Source organism: Cataglyphis hispanica, chromosome 8 (genome assembly GCF_021464435.1).
Source record: "Cataglyphis hispanica isolate Lineage 1 chromosome 8, ULB_Chis1_1.0, whole genome shotgun sequence".
NCBI classification, from domain to species: Eukaryota; Metazoa; Arthropoda; class Insecta; order Hymenoptera; family Formicidae; genus Cataglyphis; species Cataglyphis hispanica.
The window spans coordinates 4,336,106-4,357,014 of NC_065961.1; the positions used below are offsets into that span (position 1 = coordinate 4,336,106).

Sequence of the window (20,909 nt, forward strand, 5' to 3'; positions counted from 1 at the left end):
ACTTTCTCCCGAGACTACGGATGCTTAGCCGGTACACGCAGAGTAGCGAAGGGGTTAAATCCTCCCACACGCGTGTACACACGTGTCTCATGCGTGTATCATAACAGGAATATGTGCCCGTGCAAGCGAAGCCGTGCATGGGGATACACGTGCGTGTGGATATTTCGCGCACCATGGCGCACACTCCCTCTTCACATGCCTGTCCGCGACTCAATCCTCTCAACGTTCTCTTTGTCTTTCTCATTGTCTCCGTGTACTCGTGCGTTAATCGCAGGCTGAGCGAGAGCGGAAAGACGATTGACGAGGATGGATGAAAAAGAGCGAGCAGAAAGGGATAGGGGATCAGGGTCGGATTTCCCATTAGACGCCGTAGTAATGATGCTAGTAGAGAGCGTTTATCTTAGCTCAGGAAAAAGTCTTCTAAAAAACAAATAAGAAATAAAAGATGTAATGAGCGGATAAGAGAACGCTACAAAAACGATTTAAATTATCGGAGAGCGTGTATACAGGGTGTTCCAGGTTACCGCACCATCTGCTAATGATGGATTCTTGATCGTTTGGAGACGATTTTTCCTCAGCGAGGATATCGAAGGAGATCATCGTATTTTGCAAGTTTTCAATTTTTCCATCATATATCTTTGTAACTAAATTTATTAGTTTTATTAAAAGAAAATTCTCATGCATGAAATTTTAACCGATGAATGTAGATTTGATAATTTTTTAACTCCGTAAAGTTTAGTTTGTAAAAGATCTTTTTTTAAATCATTTATAACTTAAAAGTTATTGATGTCTAGAAAAATCGTTTAATAAATTTTTTTAATTATTAATATTATTTTTTCATAATTTTAATATTTTTTTGATCTCAAGAATCTGCTATTAACAGATGCAGCGGTGACCCTGAGACATTTTGCACGTGCGTGTGTAAGGACTTTAAAAATTAAAACAAAAATTTCAAATTTTTCAAAAATATTTCCAACAAGCGTTTACTTCTTCATCTTCTCGTTCATCTTGCAGACCGAAATAAGCTCGTTAGGATCTTAGAAACCCTGACTTTCCTTAATACTCGGGCAGGATATCAGACAATTCCGTCTGATCTTGGTCTTTTTTTTTGTTGATCTGGTGGGTCTTCGCGTTGCTCTTTGTACCTTCGTACGGATTCGCGCGCGTAGCCAGGGTCGATAGTTTTCCACGCTTCTGTGTCGTGGTAATTTTTGCCTTTCTGCGCTCTCGTGGCATCTGTTCGTGGCACCCGTTCGCACCGGTAAGACTGGTTATATCCGCGATGAGTGGCCGCTCCATAAAGGATCCTCCCGGTGGCTCTTTATAGGCAGGTTCAATCGATCGTTCCCTTAACGCTCGTTGAGTCGAACACTTCAATGTGTCATGCAAAAATGTAATGATTATTTTATATCATCAATTATGACTTCTATTTTATCGATATTACTATCATTAGTGGCATGTACGAGTTTCCCGTATGTGATTACTTGTAATAAAATTATTGATTCAATATTTAAAATAGAAATATATCGTCGCATTTGACGAAGAAAATCTTCAAGAAAACTTATAATTGTCAATTGATTAAAAAACTATTTTTACGATATTTATATTTCCAAGGAAATCACCGTTGCTTTCATTTATAATAAAATTTTAAAACAAGGGAAAAACTGCACATTTTTATCAAGATAAAATTAGTATCAGATAAAGAAGATTATAATAACAATGATATGAATTTAATATGATGAGAGTTGCATATTAATTATGATTTTATATATCATTATTATGCATATTATTATTAATGCATATTATCATAGAAGATACATTGATCAAAATTTTTTCTAAGTATTATAATCAATGTATTTTCTATATTAATATGCATTAAAATACATGATAATGATATAAAATTATAAGTAATATAATATTATGTATTAATATACAATTAATATAATAATATTATATTTAATATTTATATATTATTTAATATTATTTAATATTATATTAATATAATAACATTATATATAAATACAATATTCAAAAGTGAAAAAATATTTAAGATATTAGGGGATGGCATATAAAATTAGTATGATGAGTCGCAACGATTAATTATCATTTTACATCATTACATGCAAACTATAATATTATTATTATTGTCATTGAAACCATTCAAATTAAAAAAAAAAATTATTAATATAATATTTAAAAATAACAAAAACATGTATGAGACGTTAGAGAAAAGAGTGGGGAAGATACGCGATTGTCAGCGGTCAATTGTTGACATTATTGACATTCTCGCGGTATCTATATTCGACGGTGTCATCGTTGCCACTTCCTGTCGAGGAAACCACAGTCGCGGAGTCGACGGTGCGGCCGTCCTATATATCACGCAAGGGCGTGGCCGCCTTTATCCGAAATAATCTGATGATGTGCAAAACAACAAGACGAGCGAGATACTGAGGACCGAAGAAGCCGCGGCGTCGCGCTAATTATCGCGAAAGATATCGAACCGCTAATTGCGGAACGAGCGCTCGAGCGCGGGCGCGCGCAAGAGTCATTGACCTTCGCTTCTGACGAAGAGTTTTGTTCGTTCGTTCGTGCGTTCCGGCCCGCATCCTTTATGTCTCCGCAGGTAGGTGCACATACAAGCGGCCGCAGGAATGTGCTTTCGTCGAGCGACTAGCGCGAGGGGGGCCTCGACGAATGCTTCATTTTTCTTACACGAACATCGAGTGAGGCGTCAACGACGCGTGATATTATCCTCGCACGTCAGTTTATAATGTTATTTGGATGCGATTACGAAGGAAAAGCTATACACGTTCGCTTATATTTATAAAAAGATGCAAGTGTGTGCTCACGTGTGTGACGCGCATTAATTTTAAGGAATAAAACTCTCGATTCTCGTTAGGTAAATTGCAAGGATAGAAAAGAGAAAAGATTTCCATAAATTATATTATTATACAATAAATAAGATTTGTCTTCTCGACTTCTTTGTCATCCTTATTTTACAATTTTTTATATATATTTTTTTTATTTTTACTATTTATTATCTTTACATTTCAATTTCCTTAGTCTATTGCTCAAATAATATTGCATACAGCACAATTTTATAACCCGTTATTTCTTTGACATTTGTATTCTTATTTGTGAAATGGGAAACTACTTATTGTTGGTGCTCACGCGTTGTGTTTATTAGATTCGCAACATATCGCGATGAAGCCTTTGCAAACAAAATTGTATTCTAACAAAATTGAATTTTGCGCCTTAGGTTTTTGCGGCTTCTATAATGTTCAAGCAAAACCGGTTGCTTCATCTTTCCATAAGTCACGTGCGATTATGAGACATATGTTTATGCATATGTTTACAATTTTTGTTGACAAAATTTAGTATTAAATATTGTACATGATTTACTATAAACATTCAAAAATCTGTAATATAGAAAATGCTGAAGATTTTTCATATCTTTATTTCTTTGTTATTATTTCTTTATTATTATTATTCTCATTGAAATCGGACATAATGCTGATTGATAAGCGGGCAAAGATGATACACATTATTGATGTTGCAATCCTAAATATCAACAATGCAGAAAAGACGATTAGTGAAGAAATTATTCTCGTTATTGTTATTATTATTATTATTATTGGATTTAAGATAGATATGTTATATCATAAATGTCCATTTAATATTTAAAATACTTTATTCAGATTTATAGTTTTTAAACAGTTTTATCGGTAGTTTAATAATTAATATGATACAAAAATATTTTTTATAATTTCATGTAAAATCATGTGTTCCTATAATATTGGACATTATCTTCCAAAAAGGTACTTGATTGTTATATATTGTTATATATTGATATATTTAAGAGTAAAAATTACAAATATATATATAATAAATGTGTGTATATATATACATGTAATATTTTACTCTCACCAATCAATGTTTTATTGCAATTCGATATCGAAGTAACGCATTTTATCGGATTAATTGTTTATATATTACGCGATTATATTAAATGGTTCCCGATAAGTTTGCATAAGCGATTAATGATCGACGACCATAATTCTACGGTGACCGCGTGTACCACAGCGATCTCGGCAATCTAATTTTCTCATGTTGGCTGCAATCAGTACCAAGCGCGAGCCATCGCACGATATTTAATTATCGCGCAATCATATTGTCATCGAGGCATAATATCCATGAAACATCACATGTCTCGTGTGCAATGGCACAACCATTACGCATTGAATCAGTTATATCAGAAAAGCAATTAGAACCAGAATTTTGACACGCAATAATTTGCGTATCAAAATTTCTCAGCAGTATATATATATATATATATATATATATTGCTGATATATATATATATATATATATATATATATAATGTGTGTATTTTTTTGCACTAACAGTCTCATTCTTACCCAAGTCTTTTTCTTTCTATTTTCAGGGAAGAACCTGTACAATAATGAGCACGTAGCAATTAAAATGGTGAGTGAAAGCCACAGGCATTTTTATATAATTGCAATACTTGGTGAAAAACTTTATGAATTTTTACGCTAACGGGCCCTTCGTTTTGTTGCTGTAGGAACCAATGAAGTCAAAGGCACCACAGCTACATTTAGAATATAGGTTTTACAAATTATTAGGTACACATGGTGAGTGTCACTTTTATGCTATTATATTGTATATATTATTATATTATTATATTTGAATATGTAACGAGAAAGAAATCAAATAAGAAAACTCGATAGATATATTAAAATCATAAAAAATGTCTCAAACTGTCAAATTGAGAGAGCAGAAGCTAAAATAAATAAATAAATCAAATATATATACGTATATATATTAAAAATATTTATAAAGAAGTGATAGAGATTATTAATTCTACGACGCGCGTAAGATAAATCGATAACACTCACTCGATACTTTAGTGCCATTAACTCTTTAACTTGATTGAAAATTGATTTGAAAAAAATATTCTTATAATATTATACACAGTTTGACACGAGATATGTTGATAATTTACTTCAACTTTTATACAATTCAAGTCAGCAAAATCTTACGCGAAATAATCATGCATTTGTAATTTTTGTATACTTGGCTAAAGTTCGACGCAATTAGCGTCACGAATTGAGATTATATCAAACATGTATATCATGCATTATGTCCAAAGAAATAAAATATTATTGCATTTTCATGTTCCGCATTCAAGTGCATTAATTTTTAGTAAAAGTTTTTTTTGGTTAATTTTTTGAATCAATTTTTGCTTATCGAATGTGTCGAGGTCATCATTTATCGCAATTTTATAATTTTCAATTTTAATAAATATGTAGAAACACGCATTTTAAAACGCGACAATATTTCTCGTCGGCCTAACGTTATTTCCAATTATTTGTTTTCTCTTTAATTTATGAAAAAAACATTTCGTTTCGAACTATCTGTCTAAAAAATCACTATTACATATCTCAATTTTAAGATATAAAATTATATTAAATTCAGAGTTAAAAGTTGTGTAAAGCTGGTTGAAAAAACATTTGTAAAATATCATGATACACATTAATGCAAATATATGAAATTTATTCTGTGTACTTACATTCTCGAGGACAAATTAATCGGAAATTTCGAACGTTTTCAGGCATATATATTGTTTTTGTTAACGAGATCTTTCGCCGTCGTAGAATTATAAATTGTGCTCGTTTTGTGTTTCGTTGCGTGCTACGTCCATCGGTATAATATCATGTTTATTGGGGGTGATCTGGGGTGTGATCCATTTTTGTCGATCGGTATAGTTCATAACACACATATAGAGGGTATACCGGAGGTGTACTATTTCGGCCCGTGTGGGAAGTACAACGCCCTGGTGATGGAGCTTCTCGGACCCAGCCTCGAAGACCTTTTCGACCTCTGCGGGAGAAGGTTCACCCTCAAGACCGTTCTCAACATTGCCACACAACTCGTAAGTCGCATTACTATAACATTTTAAGTCCGCAAAACTGACCATCAAACATCGCACTTCGAAAGTCGACCTCAAACACGTCAGATGGTACAGCGAATCTCGCAAACTTTAATAGTCTGCCATTTCTCTTCAAATTTTCCTTTGTTCACTTGGAATTTATTCGAGAGATTCGTTTGAGATCTTATGGTTGAAATATTAAATAAAAATGTTTAAAAGAAGAAATAAAAATAAAATTATAAACTGTTATAATGATAAATTGCATCATGAAAATGATCTCTGATTTCGTTGATGAAATAAGGCTGACTTTTATATTCAAATAATTATTCTTTTTTTTCAGCTCCATAGGATAGAATACGTTCATAGTCGGCATTTGATATACCGCGATATCAAGCCGGAAAATTTTCTGATAGGACGATCCACTACGAAGCGGGATAAGATTATTCACATAATTGATTTTGGACTAGCCAAAGAGTACATAGACCTGGAGACGAACAAGCATATACCGTATCGGGAACACAAGAGTCTCACCGGCACAGCGCGTTATATGAGCATTAACACGCATCTTGGCAAAGGTAACGGACGTTTACTTTTGTTTCGTCGTGTGTGTGTATATGTGCGTATACGGTGCATGACAAATCACCACGCGCTAAACCATCACTATGCGAGGTGGCTCGCGAGAAAGTGCGGCGAGTGTTGAAACTGTTACATTCTTAATAGATATTGGACATAAATTAATGTCAGAATGCGTCTATTCTCTAAAAAAAATTTTTTATAGTCAAAAGATATATAATTTTTCACGTTATAATTATGATGACTAGAGCAAAGCAGAAGAGACGATCTGGAGGCACTGGGTCACATGTTCATGTACTTCCTACGTGGCAGCCTGCCGTGGCAAGGGCTAAAGGCCGATACACTGAAAGAACGATATCAGAAGATTGGTGACACGAAACGAGCAACGCCAATAGAGGTGCTCTGCGATGGCCATCCCGAGGAGATGGCCACATATCTGCGTTACGTACGCAGGCTGGACTTCTTCGAAACGCCGGATTACGAGTACTTGAGGAAGCTCTTCCACGATTTATATGAGAGACGTGGTTTCGTCAATGACGGCGAATTTGATTGGACCGGCAAGACAATGGTACGTGTTGATGATCCCGATCTTTATTCCTTTTCACGGGATCAATGTTATGCAAAGAGCTTTGGTAAAACTTCGGCGAATGTCACGTTTTCGCATCGCTTTTATTTTGTACACGAAAAAAGAGTGACGTCAATGTATGCATGTTAACTTGTTTGTTACGTAAGGGAGAGACGATGATAACAGTCGCTGTCCCAATAAGAAAGTACGAATCGATAACTGTGATCTTGGTGCATTATCAATCATATTTTCCTTCTAATAATGTAAAAACGAAAATTTTATCATTTGCGTCATATTTGCTTGTGATTAGTCTTATGTAATTAGCAAATCTTGCCATTAAAATGTTATTTTAATTTTTGAAATGGATATCGCAGAAAACATGTTATCTTCTACGATATCATTAGTATTTTCAATTTTTTTTTTTTTTTTTTTTTTTTTTTTTTGGACAGTCAATGTTTCTTTTTACTTTCTAAATCAAAGTTATACTAATTTTTCATTGGCTCGTTTTCTTGTTGATTATAGTTTTGTTAATAATTTAAATGAAATTTTTTGACGATTTGTCGGAGAAAAACTCCGATATAATTGGGTAAGTGACTTGTCCCGCCAATTTTCTAACAGACCACCCGCTGCAAAGAGCATCACGATACCGGCAAGCAGATTCACATCTGATTCTTAACGTTTGCATGCTGCCCTCTCCCTCAATGCACTATCTCTAGCCAAGCAACTTTGAACAAATGAGAGCGCTGCGGATGGCGGCCCCCTCGCACATTGGCAGAACCAAATCCGACAAGGTTGGTGGTGACTCGAATAATGTCTCTCGCCAAATCGCGGCCCCATATAATTAAGCTTTGATATTTCCGCATATTGCAATATAATCGCTTATTTAAAATAATTTATATATTTTTATTTACATATTTTTTATATTTACATATATTTCATTTTTTATATTTTATTGTGTGTATATATATATATATATATATATATATATATATATATATATATATTATTCTTTATATATATAACAAAGAGCACGTTGTTTCGTTATTATAATATCGTAAATGATTGTTACTACAGAGAAAGAGAGAGGGAGAGAGAAAGAAAGAGAGAATTTTCAGAGCCGATTGGTTTTATTTAAATATGGATTTAACGCATTATGATGTCACAGATCTTCTATTAAGCATAAATTAAAGTGCACAGTCCCCATCAATAAGTCTGTCTGTCCGCTTTTCAGAGCTTCAAGTATGTTATCTATATACAATGTGAAATATGTAGAATGTGTATAATAATGTCGTTCGCTACAGACTTTCATCCCGTATATACATATATGTATGTATATATAAAGTAAACGTTTTCTCTTATTACAGTCCACGCCCGTCGGATCCCTTCAAACCGGCCAGGAGATCGTTGTATCGCCAAATCGTGATCGGCATCCCGCCGCTTATAAGGTATTGCTTACGTTTTCTTTGCGTTTCTTTTCTCTCTCTCTCTTAAAAAAAAATAATAAAAACCAAAGCATGGACGTGTAGCCTGTCTATTTGTTATTCGAGTTAACCGCATGGATACACGCCTTATTAGCGAAAAGATCAAAGACAGAATTTTAACAACGACCTTGATTCAGACTGTTTATTTTGAGGAGAAAAATCATTCAAATGGAACGAATTTCGAAAACATTCAGGGGAGCGTTTTTAATAATATTAAATGGCCAGATCTCGCGAAAAGAGAGAGCAATATTATGAAAAAGCAATTATATACATTATCATTTCTCTCTGCACGAATCCAAAATGGGCATCAATTTATAGGAGTACGATGATTTTGAGGAGGATGTAATCCTCATGATGGATGAAGTTCGCTTCGAATTGCAAGGCCAATATGTAAGCCAATCTTTAGGTTGCGCTCGAAGAATTGACTTCTTTATGCATGCTTTATCTTATCAGTAAAGAGAGGAGACAACGATGATACAATATATAGCCGGAAAGATATCCGCGTTTTGTAATTGTGTTATTGATGTTTTTCTGTCCGTAAAACAAGGCCATACGACGCTTAACTATCTGCGAACTCGTGTGCATTAAATAATTAATTAATAAATAAATAGTTGATGAACGGGAATCAATAGCAATGGTAAATTTTTAGAATGATTAGATGATGGACTATAAAATGATATATTTGATTTTGCATCTGTGATACAAACTCATGCATGAAGAAGTAATTTTGATACAGTTGTGCTTTAATATTGTTGCCCTTGCTTGTAACTAGTTGAAGCCAGATTTCCATCTTATAGTTTATTCAAGTAAAGTGCATAAAATAATATATATAAAATATAGAATTTATAGATAATTGTATTTCTATTCTTGAGCAGCGAACCATATATTCATCTCTTCAATATAGAAATTAATATCGGATTAGGTTTGTTTCTTATAACACTCTCTATTAGGTGTCGCGTTTATCGTCACAAATCACACTCGGAGAAAATTTCACTCAAACGTTCCTCTCGATATTTTCTTTCTCTTCTACTGTTCTACGAATCCTTCAGAATTATTCATATAACGCGACGCAACGAAATTGTCATGCTTGTTCCTTCAGGACGTGACAGGTGGAGGGGTGGGAGGTGGGGGCGGTAAGGGGGTGGGAGCCACGTGGCCAGATACTGTGAAGCAATCAGGAGCCGGTGGTACATTGACACCTGCTGACAGGCACGGTTCTGTACAGGTGAGTTTACCTGCGCATCTTCCATCCTTCTCTCTCGTGTCATTTCGTCTTTTAATTTCCCAAAAGCTTCCCCTTCCTCTTGAACTTTATTTGCAGTTTTCTGGTTTTTTTATTTACAATCGAGTCACTTATGTTTTACGAAAAAAGAAACATGATTTTTAACGATGCGATGCAAAATAGTATATTAAATTTGCAATTTCGTAATCTCTTTTATACAAATCTCATAGATTCCAAAAAAATATATTATCTTCAGAAATCAGAAAGCTATATGAATCGATAAATTAAATTTAATTGAAAGAATTATTATTTACATTGCCTTCTCCTAATTCTGTCATCTTTCTTGTCTCTCATTCTCATAAACGACGACGTATATGTGATGTCTATACAGTCTATACAGAAAATGTAAACTGTTCGCTCTATTTCTAGACAAAGCACCACTGGATTATGGTCAGTTAGAAGTCTGTGCAATTTGATTTGTTGCAGCATGTTGTCTTTTGTGTCGATTGTGATCGAGACACTTTTACTTTCTTTCTTTGATTGGACATGAAATACTAATCCGGTATTTTAGTACGATCACTCGTCTCTTCCCTGCACTTGCAATAACAGAAGCATCATCGTCACGTATGACTTTTGAGAAAAATAAGAATTTGTCACTTACGCCTCTGTTTTTATTTAGAATACTGCTTTATGGGTCCTATGTATATCAGCGATAATCTTATTTTTACGTTAAATTCTCATACATCCTCTTATCAGATTTTATTTGAATCTTTGTGTAACTTATGTGCAGAAGTAGACTTTTGAATAAATTGATTTTTTTTTTTATGTATATTACTCCTGCGTAGTCTTTCTGAAAATTCAACAAGTAGTAAGCAAAAGAAAGTATTTCCCTAATTTTCACGTCCAACAATATCGGAAATATGAAAAATATATCCATCTAGATAAATCTGTTGAATCCTTTAATGTTGAAAACTCGTATATTTATTTTCATATTGATTTGCAATAACGCAGTACAACGTTGCACGCAGGTGGTGTCGTCGACTAATGGAGAGCTAGCCAATGATGATCCGACCGCTGGTCACTCCAATACACCAATCACAGCACCTCAAGAAGTGGACATGATCGACGAAACCAAGTTAGTAGCAGTTTGTTTCATCACAATTCGTTTTTTTCTCTTTGTTGCTCCAAGTTCAAATTTACGAAATGGATAAGAATATGCAATATGTTTGATAGATTTTGTCTATATGCATGTATTTTTTTTATATGTGTGTGTGCGTGCAATCTCTCTTAAATTTTATTAGAATAATTTACTTGCACCGACTAGAAATCTCTCGTATTGAAATAAAAATTAAAAGACGTGATTATATGTATATGAATTGTGTGTGTGTGTGTGTGTGTGTGTGTGTGTGTGTGTGTGTGTGTGTGTATTTTATAAAGAAGCCGATATTCAAACTGCGCATGTGATATTATTTTCAGACAAGTAACTCGACTAAAACGTTGTTCCCGATGTGGAAAGTTGTTGTTTCGATCTTTCCAAGCGTACATTTCCAGCACCTATCCCACCCTCATTCCTGAACTAGGTTTGTTACATCAATTCAACTGGGCAATCCAAGATTTTTTGTTTTACAATATAAGAAGAAAATATCATATTCGTTAAATATTTCACACATAATAATAGATACTTGTATTTATTGTAGAAATCTTATTATATTAGGCTAGACACAAGATTAGTGCCGTGAACGATATCAAAATATAAAGTTTCAAAATACAATCAAATATGCCTTTGATGTAATGCTATTTAGAATATCATAAAATATTGTGGTTATTATTCTGTAGTATATTTATAGTGTGTGTATATATAGTATTTTGTAGCATTTGCGTTTCGTTTTACATTTCTAATAAATCACGCTTACAGTTTTCGCGAGATTTAATAGGCAAGATGTAAGATTCATTAATGTAGAGATAATTATTATCGCAAAACAAAATAAGCACTTTTTTTGTACGTCAAAAAAAATATATTTTTGTTACATAATTTAATGTGAAACATTTCTCCTTATTAATACTATTAGAGCGCCGGTTATATAATTTATTATATATTGCAAGGAGAAAATATCATTAATTATATTGATTTATTTATATATATATATATATATAACTTGATCAGAATTTGATCGAAACAAATTGCAAAATCTTCTCGTGTTATTGTATTGTACTAATCAAATCTTTTTTTGATATATTTAGCCACAATGTAATTATAAATGTATGCTTTATTCTATTTTCCTCGCTCCATTTTCTTCCTTCCTTTATCATTTCATATTAGAAAGAATTGAGATTTAAAATATTCAAATTAACTATTTAAACTAACAAACTGCATGAAAAACTGATATGTATGTCGACATAATGTCGATATTATGTAATGTATGAATGTCTACATTCAATCGGATAAAGAGTATCATTGGAAGATCGACAAATTTCATTCTCTCTCAACTTGTTACATGGCTCCATGCATGTTCGGTGTGTTGACTTAACGAGAGACGCTGCCAAAAGGGACGACTCTAAGTCCTATTAGTGTTTGCTTCATTTCCAGATGCTGTTGCTTCTTCAAGCGCAAGAAGAAGAAAAGTGGAAGGCAGAAATGACTGTCCGTTACCGTTGGTCTCGGGGGGGCGGTGCAGTGCGCGGGTAATAGTGCTGACGAGTCTGCCGGAGGGGTCGTCGAGGCGCACGCCGTCGTTGCGACGTCGAGGACGGGGAAACGTATCGCGGCAGGAACGGCCGCGGGGATGATGAACGCAGTAGGTACAGCGGCCGATACTGCCAGCAGCGCTGATCCCGAGAGAGAGGCCGTCACTCTGCTACGCATCGGCAGCCGATCCGCGTCACGGGACTCGGTGCTGCACACAACTGTCACGATGACGCCGACGCCGACACCGCCACCACTGTCGAACTGAACAACCACTATCACCATTATCATCATCATCATCATCATCGCCATCATCGTACAACTATTCTATTACCGTCGCCACTATTATCATATTAATTGGACAATTGCGCGACTCGGTCGAGAGAATAAAGCTACTTTTTCTGTGGCCAATCGAGCTGTGATCTTTTCGATAAATAGGCGGACTCGCTAACGACAATTCGACCTACAACTAATTTCCGTTTTTCAGCGTAATAAAATCGAAATTCTGTAGTATTTTCGCGTTATCACTGCGATTAGAATTGTTTTTAGCTATGTCTGCTGCAATAATTGCAAAGAAAGCGCGGCCGATCCGTGAAGAACTTGATAACATGTTTCTTCGTTGAATCTTTGCGGAAATTATCGGATCCGCTTTAAAAACTCTCTCTTTTATTTATTTTATACGTTGTACAAACATATGTATAAGAATACACTTGGACAAAGTAAATGTATTCTGTGACACGCGCAAATATGGAATTTTTAGAGAAAATTTAATTATTGGTTTCTAATTATTAAGACCAATAATTAATATGACAGAATGCATTTTTCTTTGTATTTTTCTTTCTTTCTTTTTTTTTCATAATGCACTGCAGTGTGAAAATTCACAAAACATAAAATTGAAACAAATTTTGATATATTTATCCGGCAAGATGTGACTGACTTCTCGTTCCTTAAGCCAATAAATTTGATTGTTGGGTGCTTAGATGCATTTTTTTAAATTTAAACTAAATTAAAGTAAAATTAATGACAAATTCACCAGCTATCGGCATCCATATTTTTCGATGCATGTTGCATGCATTTTGCATGTGCATTTCGTTTGATTCATTTTTTCTCTGCTCTTATCATAGCAAATGAGTCGATGAATATTCTTAGTGGCCTTGAGCTACTGATAGAAGTCAAGAGACGTTGGCGAATCCACTTACCTACTTACTGAATAAATCCTCTCGTTTAGCCAAGAAAAGTGACCTCGTGTTATTATTATTGCTACTATTGTCATGATTACATTTCATCTTGTTGCTGCCCACTACTATTACTACTTACTATTGCTACTATTACTACTATTAGCAGTATGATTACTATTATTATAATGATTATTCTTTATTATTATATATTATTTTATTTCATTATTATTATTATTATTATTATTATTATTATTATTATTAATCTCTAATTATTACGTTGATCGTATTTCTCATTCTCATTATCATTGTTAGTCATGATCATCATCGTTTCCATTTTCATCATCATTATTATTTCTATTGTCTGCACTCATGTTTATCAATTACATTACTATCGATGTCATCAACATATTGACATGTTACTGTTGACTGAGAATGATCGTCGTCGGCCGGTCGTCGGTACCGGTGAACCAACGAATGGAGGATTACATAAAAGTAAAAAGGAATTGACGTACCGATGTTGAGAGAACACTTGTTTGTGCCTACGATTTCTTCATGTATCACAGGGACGCTTTTTAATAATGTCACGTTGTGCGACGGACGGCCACGTTGGCGATCGCATATATACTGTGAATTATAACGAATTGAAATTATCACAGATCTCATTGTATATTCACAGCCTCGCAGGATAAACGAGCGTAGTGTATTATCCCAAATTTATTGTAATCGAAAGATTTCGATTGTCGCGAAATCTGACTATAATTCTCTGAAAGGCATGAAACTAAAAAACGACGATCGCGTTTAAGGGATTCAGGAATGGGATTAAAATATCGAATAATTGTGAATAAGTATTCTCGCTTTCGCGTCTCTATGAATAGGGAGAATGTGTAGTGTGCCCACCTTATAAAGCGAAAATTTACATGCCTGATTTTATATTACGTATCTTTTGATTTCGGATTCTTTTTTTTAATTCTATCTATCAAGAAATAATTTTAATATATATTGGAATATTTATAATGTATGATTTTGTATCTACAAACAGATTTTGTAATTTTAATTTTGAGTTATATATTGTAGAAAATACGAAAGAATAGAGCATTAGAATTTATTATTAATAAACATTATCAATCATAACATCCGATATGTACAGAATTATCTGAATGCGTGTTAATTGTTGAAATGGTTACTTTGACATCTAGACTGCCTGTTTTTTCTATACGAGGATCGTATATGTACGATAATTCTACCAACCACGTCATCGTCAGTTCCACTCCGCATATCAATCACAATCACGGATTATGATTGATATGCAATAAAAATTCATGCTATATGACTAATATTTATTTCTTAAACGAAACGCAAAATATCTTTGAATATTTTTTTATATCACAATATCGTTTGCATGTTTTTTAAGTAATTTTTCCATTCGCCTGCATAATTATTTTAAATACACCGAAACAGAAAATTCGCACATTTTCCAAGCAATATAAAAAATTTCGGTTTCATGCCTTTCAAAGACGAAATTATCATAAGAGAGAGTGACTTACCCTGCGCGATTGAAACAATTACATTTTACATAACATATCGATGAAATAAGGTTTTTCTGTCGGTAGACTTTATAGCATATATAATGAAAGTTTATTAAAATGTAAATGTGCGAGAAGAACAAGTTGAAATTACGTGACACTCGTGGCAGTCGATTTGTTTTTTTCATCACCGATTAAAAAAAAAGAGGGAAAACGAAAAAAGATAAATAAAACAACCGGTTTTTTTTTCTATATAGATTATCCTCTGAGAAGAGAGTGCGACATTCGAGGATAGTTCTTGTTTCCATGCATTTTCGAGGCGATTATCAAAAAGAATATAACGAGAAGTGAGAGAAGAAAGAGAAGTAACTGTTTGCGCTAGATTCTGTTTCGATTTCTTCAAGACTTACGTCGGAATTGATAATAAAATCTGAATGTTATACGTGATTTCTGTTCGAAACAAAGACGCAAAATCGGATAATATACAATAATGCAAAGATTCATTGTAACAAGAGCTCTCTGCTATGAACATATTTAATCATTATTCTCCCCGTATAATGTAACAAGAAAAGCTTTACGTTGCGAGGCATTTGCAGAGATTCATATGGAGTGAGACGTGCGATTTTCTATTAATGCGCATTGAATTTCGCGACATTGAAACATTTAAGCGACCAAGAGATAAATGAGCCAAAAATATAGATTGGAATATTATGGAAGAGCAAAAGGATCCTGTCAACCGTATCGATTAAACGAGTAAGTAAGGATTGAACTATCTATAATTTTAATTCGGTTTTAAACAAAATTCTTTTGGTTTAATTCATTTTTTAATGGAAAAAAAATTTCATAACTTGTATAATATTTTTCAAAATGTTTGGATGCATCTGAAATATATGCGAACTATTATACTTCGATATTAAATTTTCTTCTTTTAAAAAATAAAATAAAAAAAAATTAGAAATCTGCAAACGAATCTATTTCTTTTGAATTTTTCAAAGAAGAATACTTTCGTCGGACTTTTTACTTTTAAAAACTGACTGTGTCTGTTTCTTTTTGCAGAAATATGATAAATGACGAAGGAAACTTACACCCAAAGGTCCACACTTACGCTAGTCCGGCCGATGACTTCGTACCGATATTCGTGAGAGATGTACGCGCCGTTTATATTGTGTAACACGTGTTTTGCATACACATCACTTTGTATCCATTACATACTCGCCGACAAGTGCGTCCGACGACAGAAACCCATGTACTTACGGAGTTATTGCGTATTCGAGCCGTATTGTAATACACGGCCGTGCTCTCGTGTACGATATAAAGCGAATGAAAGACGGAAGAGAGGGAGAGAACCGCTTCTGTCGGACAGTCTTTGAAAAACGTGATACGCTTAAAAAAAAAAAATAGAGATCAGAATCTCTAGATTATATACTCTGTGAATTTCCTCTCTCTTTCTCCTTCTCTCCCTCTCATTATCTGTATCTTCCTCACTATCAATGAACGCACCGAGGGTATCGTTCCTTAATTTTGTGAACTAGCCGTGATTGACAAACGCCGAAACAGTCGAGATGTAGGCGGAAAGAGAGTGAGTGATCTGATGAATGATTGATGATATCCGTATGTGTATATGATTCGCGTACGTGGAAAAAGAACGAGTTGAAAAGAGATGTTACTTCAGAGCGCTTTTCTTCTTCGACGAGGCTGATTCGTAGTTTCGCGTAAGTTGTAACTATCACATACTCTACTGTACATAAGACGCCGAATCGCGTACGCGATTATTCGTGTACGCATTCTGTGAATCGTCCTCGCGAGTAAAAAGTTGATTCACGCGATTCAATAGCGAGCGGCACATATTATTGTAATATCCGATTGCGAGGAGAAGACGCGCGCGAGAGGTCCGCGCGACAGAGGGAGAGAGAGCATCTCCGATATTTATATCACTGTCCTGCCACACCGGGAAATGTACGTTGTTGGCGTTAATTATAATAACAAATATCCTGTTGCGCGAGACATTTAGCCCGTAGTTTTTTAGCCGATTTTTCAAAGCGCGCGCGGGCAAAGTCACACAATTTTTATTAATATAACACGACTGACTGCTGGTTAAGTATGGTTGTGAGCAAAAGAGAATCCTCATCTCCTCGGACATTGTAAACAGCACACAGACATACACACGAACCTTTCCGTTTTTTTCCCTAGGTTATTACATATCTTGCACGGAGAGAGAAGCGATTGTCATGCATTATGCGCTTAGGAATGGGATTAGCTCGTTGTAATGTAAAATTATCATTTTCGCTCGAAATCTTTTTGTTTTGTAAATGATACGAATAGATTGTGGATCAGGATCGATGTATCCCCATGTCTTTCATTCCCCTCGTCGACAAACGGCGATGATATATTGATATATCGATACCGCGATCGTGCGTATCTATGGAAATGAGGCTGCGTAACTATTAAAATATCTTATAAAGTGTAACTTGGAGGAAAGAAATTGGTTAACGTTTTCCCTCGTGTGTTGTGATCGTTTAGTTATTGTATTTTGATATCGTCGATTTATGAGTGTTGGAGAGAACCACCGTCTCAATGAAACACATGAGATTAAGTTATAATAAGCACTATATATAGTCTCTTGTATGGAGAAAGTCAAATGACGCGCATAGTGAGGCTTATACGCATACACATTTTTGACTTACTATATGTTCGTATTGTTTTAATGGACGAATTGTTGAAAAATAAAATTGCTATAATTGCTAACAATCATAATAAATCGCCGTTTTCATAAAATTAGCAGATTACGTGCATTTGTGGTATCGTACGCTTGTGTTGTGTATGCGTGCATGTGCATTTAATATTTTATTATAGAATACACGAATTTTTTTTTACGAGACAAGAAACATAAAATCAGACGGTATAAAGCGATCGTGCGTGCGTGCGTCTGTGAAGTATCATTTTTGCAATGTGCAAAAAACACACGAGGAGAAACAGAGTGAAAAATTGAACTAAGGAAACAAAACAAAACAAAAACAAAAAAAATAGAAAATTAATGTCCAATACAAAACGTATCTTTACTTCAATTTGTGTCTACATATAGAGTTACATTATAACAAACGTAATTTTTTCAGTACGATATTATCAGTGTGAGACTAGTATCTTTATCGTGATAATTTTTTATTATTATGTAATCGAAATAATGCCGAGAAATGGATGTGTTCTTTAGGAAGAAGCTAATGAAATAAGAACGAAATTACCAGGATTGAGACTTCTTTTTTTGAAAAATAACTCATCGTTATCATTACTTAAATCGCAATGAGTCGTTACAATTTCCATTATTTTTTTAAATGCTAATGCAAGATTAAATTTACATATTTAAAAATTTATAATATTTTATATTAAAATATATAACACAAGTGATATAATTTTAATAATGATATCGTTTACTTGATTGAAATAAAATATAAATTTTGATTGATATAAACTAATTTTGATAATTAAGTTTGAATAAAAAAAACTTTTAAATACTGTAAATGTCCAACAGTTTTTATATAATGTTGCGTTTCAACACTCTTGATCATTATTTATATGAAAATATCTTCAATAGATTCAAAAAGGTAATATATGTATCTATTAAATTCATTATATATTTTCGTTATAATAGTTACATTTTCTATTAGAAATAAAATTTGTAAGGCCGTTACCATTATAGTTACTAAAAAAAATAATTTGCTCTCAACCCTGGAAATTACGTTTTATTTGTATAAATTTTTTTTATAGAAATAGTATCACGTACATTTTATGAGATTGTTTCCCTTCGATTTTGCCAGATAACATAAAATCCAAATCCGTATATAATCCGAACATTACATCTTCTGATAAAATTCAATGCAGCTTCCTTTAGATGGATTCGTTTTCTTTTCGGTCGTCTTGAATTGATCCACTTTACGTATATAGTGATTAAATTGTTTTGACATTACTATGAAAATTATATGTGTGTTCGCATACATACATACACACACACACGCATGTGTATGACAACTGTGTGTATATATATATATATATATAGTCATATACATATGATTGTGGATAAGAGGAGAGAGTGGTTTACATAAAAAGTGGACGAAATATATACAACGAGACTGAATGATATACATATACCGGACTATAAAAAAAAAAAAAAAAGAAAAATTGGTTGTCTTACATTTGCATTTTATCGCACACGGTGTTTAATATTATATATGTATAATACATAAATTATATATATATAATCATATAAGGGAAAATCTCTCGGCTATACCGTTTTTAAAGACATGAATATGTACATCTCCCCTATAGTGAAAAGTTTACTATATATACATATGCTGTGATTACTATTCTATATATTTAATTTTTAACTTATATACAATATTAATTAAGCTTTATTTAACAAGTAACTTATACAAAACACTGTCTGACAAGACACTTCAATAGAACTTAAAAAAAAAAGGGGGGGAAAAAGAAAAAGAGACTATTGAGATTTGCGTGGAAGCTTATTCTTGTAAATATGTGTTGTGTCCATTGCGCTTGGCAAGTATGAAAAGAGAAAAAAAGTTCATATTGAATTCTGTGCGTATTTTTTCTTTGAGATTTCTTTCATTCTATATCTTTCTCTCTCTACCTCTGTTATACATCTTCAATGTTTTCACGATTTTGGGAAATTTTGAGTATTGTTTCGACATTTATTAGTTCTCTGTGCTTCTCCAACATCTCTAACAATATGGGCTGTTCTACTAGCATATGACTGCTTGATGCTATAAAATTTCTAATAAGTTTCTTCATTATATTTATTTTTCGTAAAGTTTTTTCCATTTTGTTTTTTCTCCTGAAAAAGATATTAGTTGTGAAAAATATAATATAAAAGATAAATTGCGATAAATAACTTCACTCACTCTACAATTTCAGGATATGTTTCTTGTAATCTCTCACTTCGAATCTGTTCCTGTTCCTTTAAAAAATTCTTGTACTCAAACAATGCCTTGTGGCATTCTACTTTCAAGTCTAATTGTAGTCGAGATTCTTTCTCAATGACCTCTTGAGTGGTCATAATACTGTCATTGAAAGCAAGTAGTTTACTCATATAAGAATAGAGTTTACTGGAACAAACGGAATTGAATATTGATTGCATTTTGACTTTGTATCTAATATTGATTCAATTGTAGGTAACAACATAAATACTTCTTACTTTTGGTCTTCTACATCGCCTTCCTTATTACTGAGAATAGAAAGAATAGTGATACTATGAAGACATAATTTGATAGCCTTGGCGTTTATCAGTGTGTCACTTGTAATATTCTGCAATGCAACTCCAGTGGATTCTTCTTCCTGCTGTCTTTGTCCGTCATCTGTATATTCTGCAATTCAATGATTTCAAAGATTTCAGAGCCGCTTTATATCCCGCGCATTATTAACGACATACGTTTGTACTTTGCTTGAAGCATTAATAACCTGGCATTCAAATGCATCAGGGACTCTCTGGCCGTCTGGATCTTCTCCTCGACTGGTTTGAAATCGTTTAATGAAATCGCACCGATTGGGAACTTGTTGAGCACCATGTTTAGACTCTTCGCAGATTGCTCCAATTCATCGAGCTCCATTATTGAGAAACTTACAAAAATTTCTTGCAAACAAGAGATATATATGATTCACTGTATATACATACACAACTTGTTTACTATTGTCTATTTTTGAATCCAGGGGGACAGGTTTGTCT

General features: G+C 33.7%; 2 protein-coding genes across 12 annotated transcripts in view; one reads left to right on the plus strand and one right to left on the minus strand.

Annotated features, from left to right (window-relative positions):
- The window catches only part of LOC126851325 (casein kinase I), a 37,648-nt gene extending 17,887 nt beyond the window's left edge, over window positions 1–19,761 (plus strand). The window contains exons 2-12 of one of the 11 annotated variants that reach the window (XM_050595183.1): window positions 4,445–4,485; window positions 4,583–4,652; window positions 5,787–5,953; window positions 6,291–6,525; window positions 6,772–7,097; window positions 7,805–7,879; window positions 8,453–8,533; window positions 9,669–9,794; window positions 10,820–10,926; window positions 12,379–15,928; window positions 16,232–19,761. In XM_050595183.1, the coding sequence (XP_050451140.1) occupies window positions 4,445–4,485; window positions 4,583–4,652; window positions 5,787–5,953; window positions 6,291–6,525; window positions 6,772–7,097; window positions 7,805–7,879; window positions 8,453–8,533; window positions 9,669–9,794; window positions 10,820–10,926; window positions 12,379–12,430 (1,280 nt within the window). In that variant the 3' untranslated portion in view covers window positions 12,431–15,928; window positions 16,232–19,761. Of the gene's footprint in view, window positions 1–4,444; window positions 4,486–4,582; window positions 4,653–5,786; window positions 5,954–6,290; window positions 6,526–6,771; window positions 7,098–7,804; window positions 7,880–8,452; window positions 8,534–8,887; window positions 8,960–9,668; window positions 9,795–10,819; window positions 10,941–11,267; window positions 11,779–12,360; window positions 15,929–16,231 lie in introns of those variants that run through there. The other 10 variants (XM_050595181.1, XM_050595175.1, XM_050595172.1 and 7 more) reach the window with 10 other exon arrangements.
- Window positions 17,471–20,890, minus strand: LOC126851334 (uncharacterized). Its single transcript, XM_050595193.1, has 4 exons — window positions 20,616–20,890; window positions 20,382–20,550; window positions 20,089–20,292; window positions 17,471–20,021 (listed from the first exon to the last, which is right to left on the minus strand). The coding sequence occupies exons 1-4, from the start codon at window positions 20,791–20,793 to the stop codon at window positions 19,823–19,825; spliced, it is 750 nt and encodes a 249-aa protein (XP_050451150.1). The 5' UTR covers window positions 20,794–20,890; the 3' UTR covers window positions 17,471–19,822.
- Between the last annotated feature and the right edge of the window lie 19 nt (window positions 20,891–20,909).

What these genes read in the sequence shown, in the direction of transcription:
- LOC126851334 (XM_050595193.1), bottom strand. Translation starts at nt 20,793, where the DNA reads ATGGAGCTCGATGAATTGGAGCAATCTGCGAAGAGTCTAAACATGGTG. An exon ending in GCTTCAAGCAAAGTACAAAC is followed by an intron (nt 20,551 to 20,615) that starts GTATGTCGTTAA and finishes ATTGAATTGCAG; the next exon opens with AATATACAGATGACGGACAA. An exon ending in GGCGATGTAGAAGACCAAAA is followed by an intron (nt 20,293 to 20,381) that starts GTAAGAAGTATT and finishes CGTTTGTTCCAG; the next exon opens with TAAACTCTATTCTTATATGA.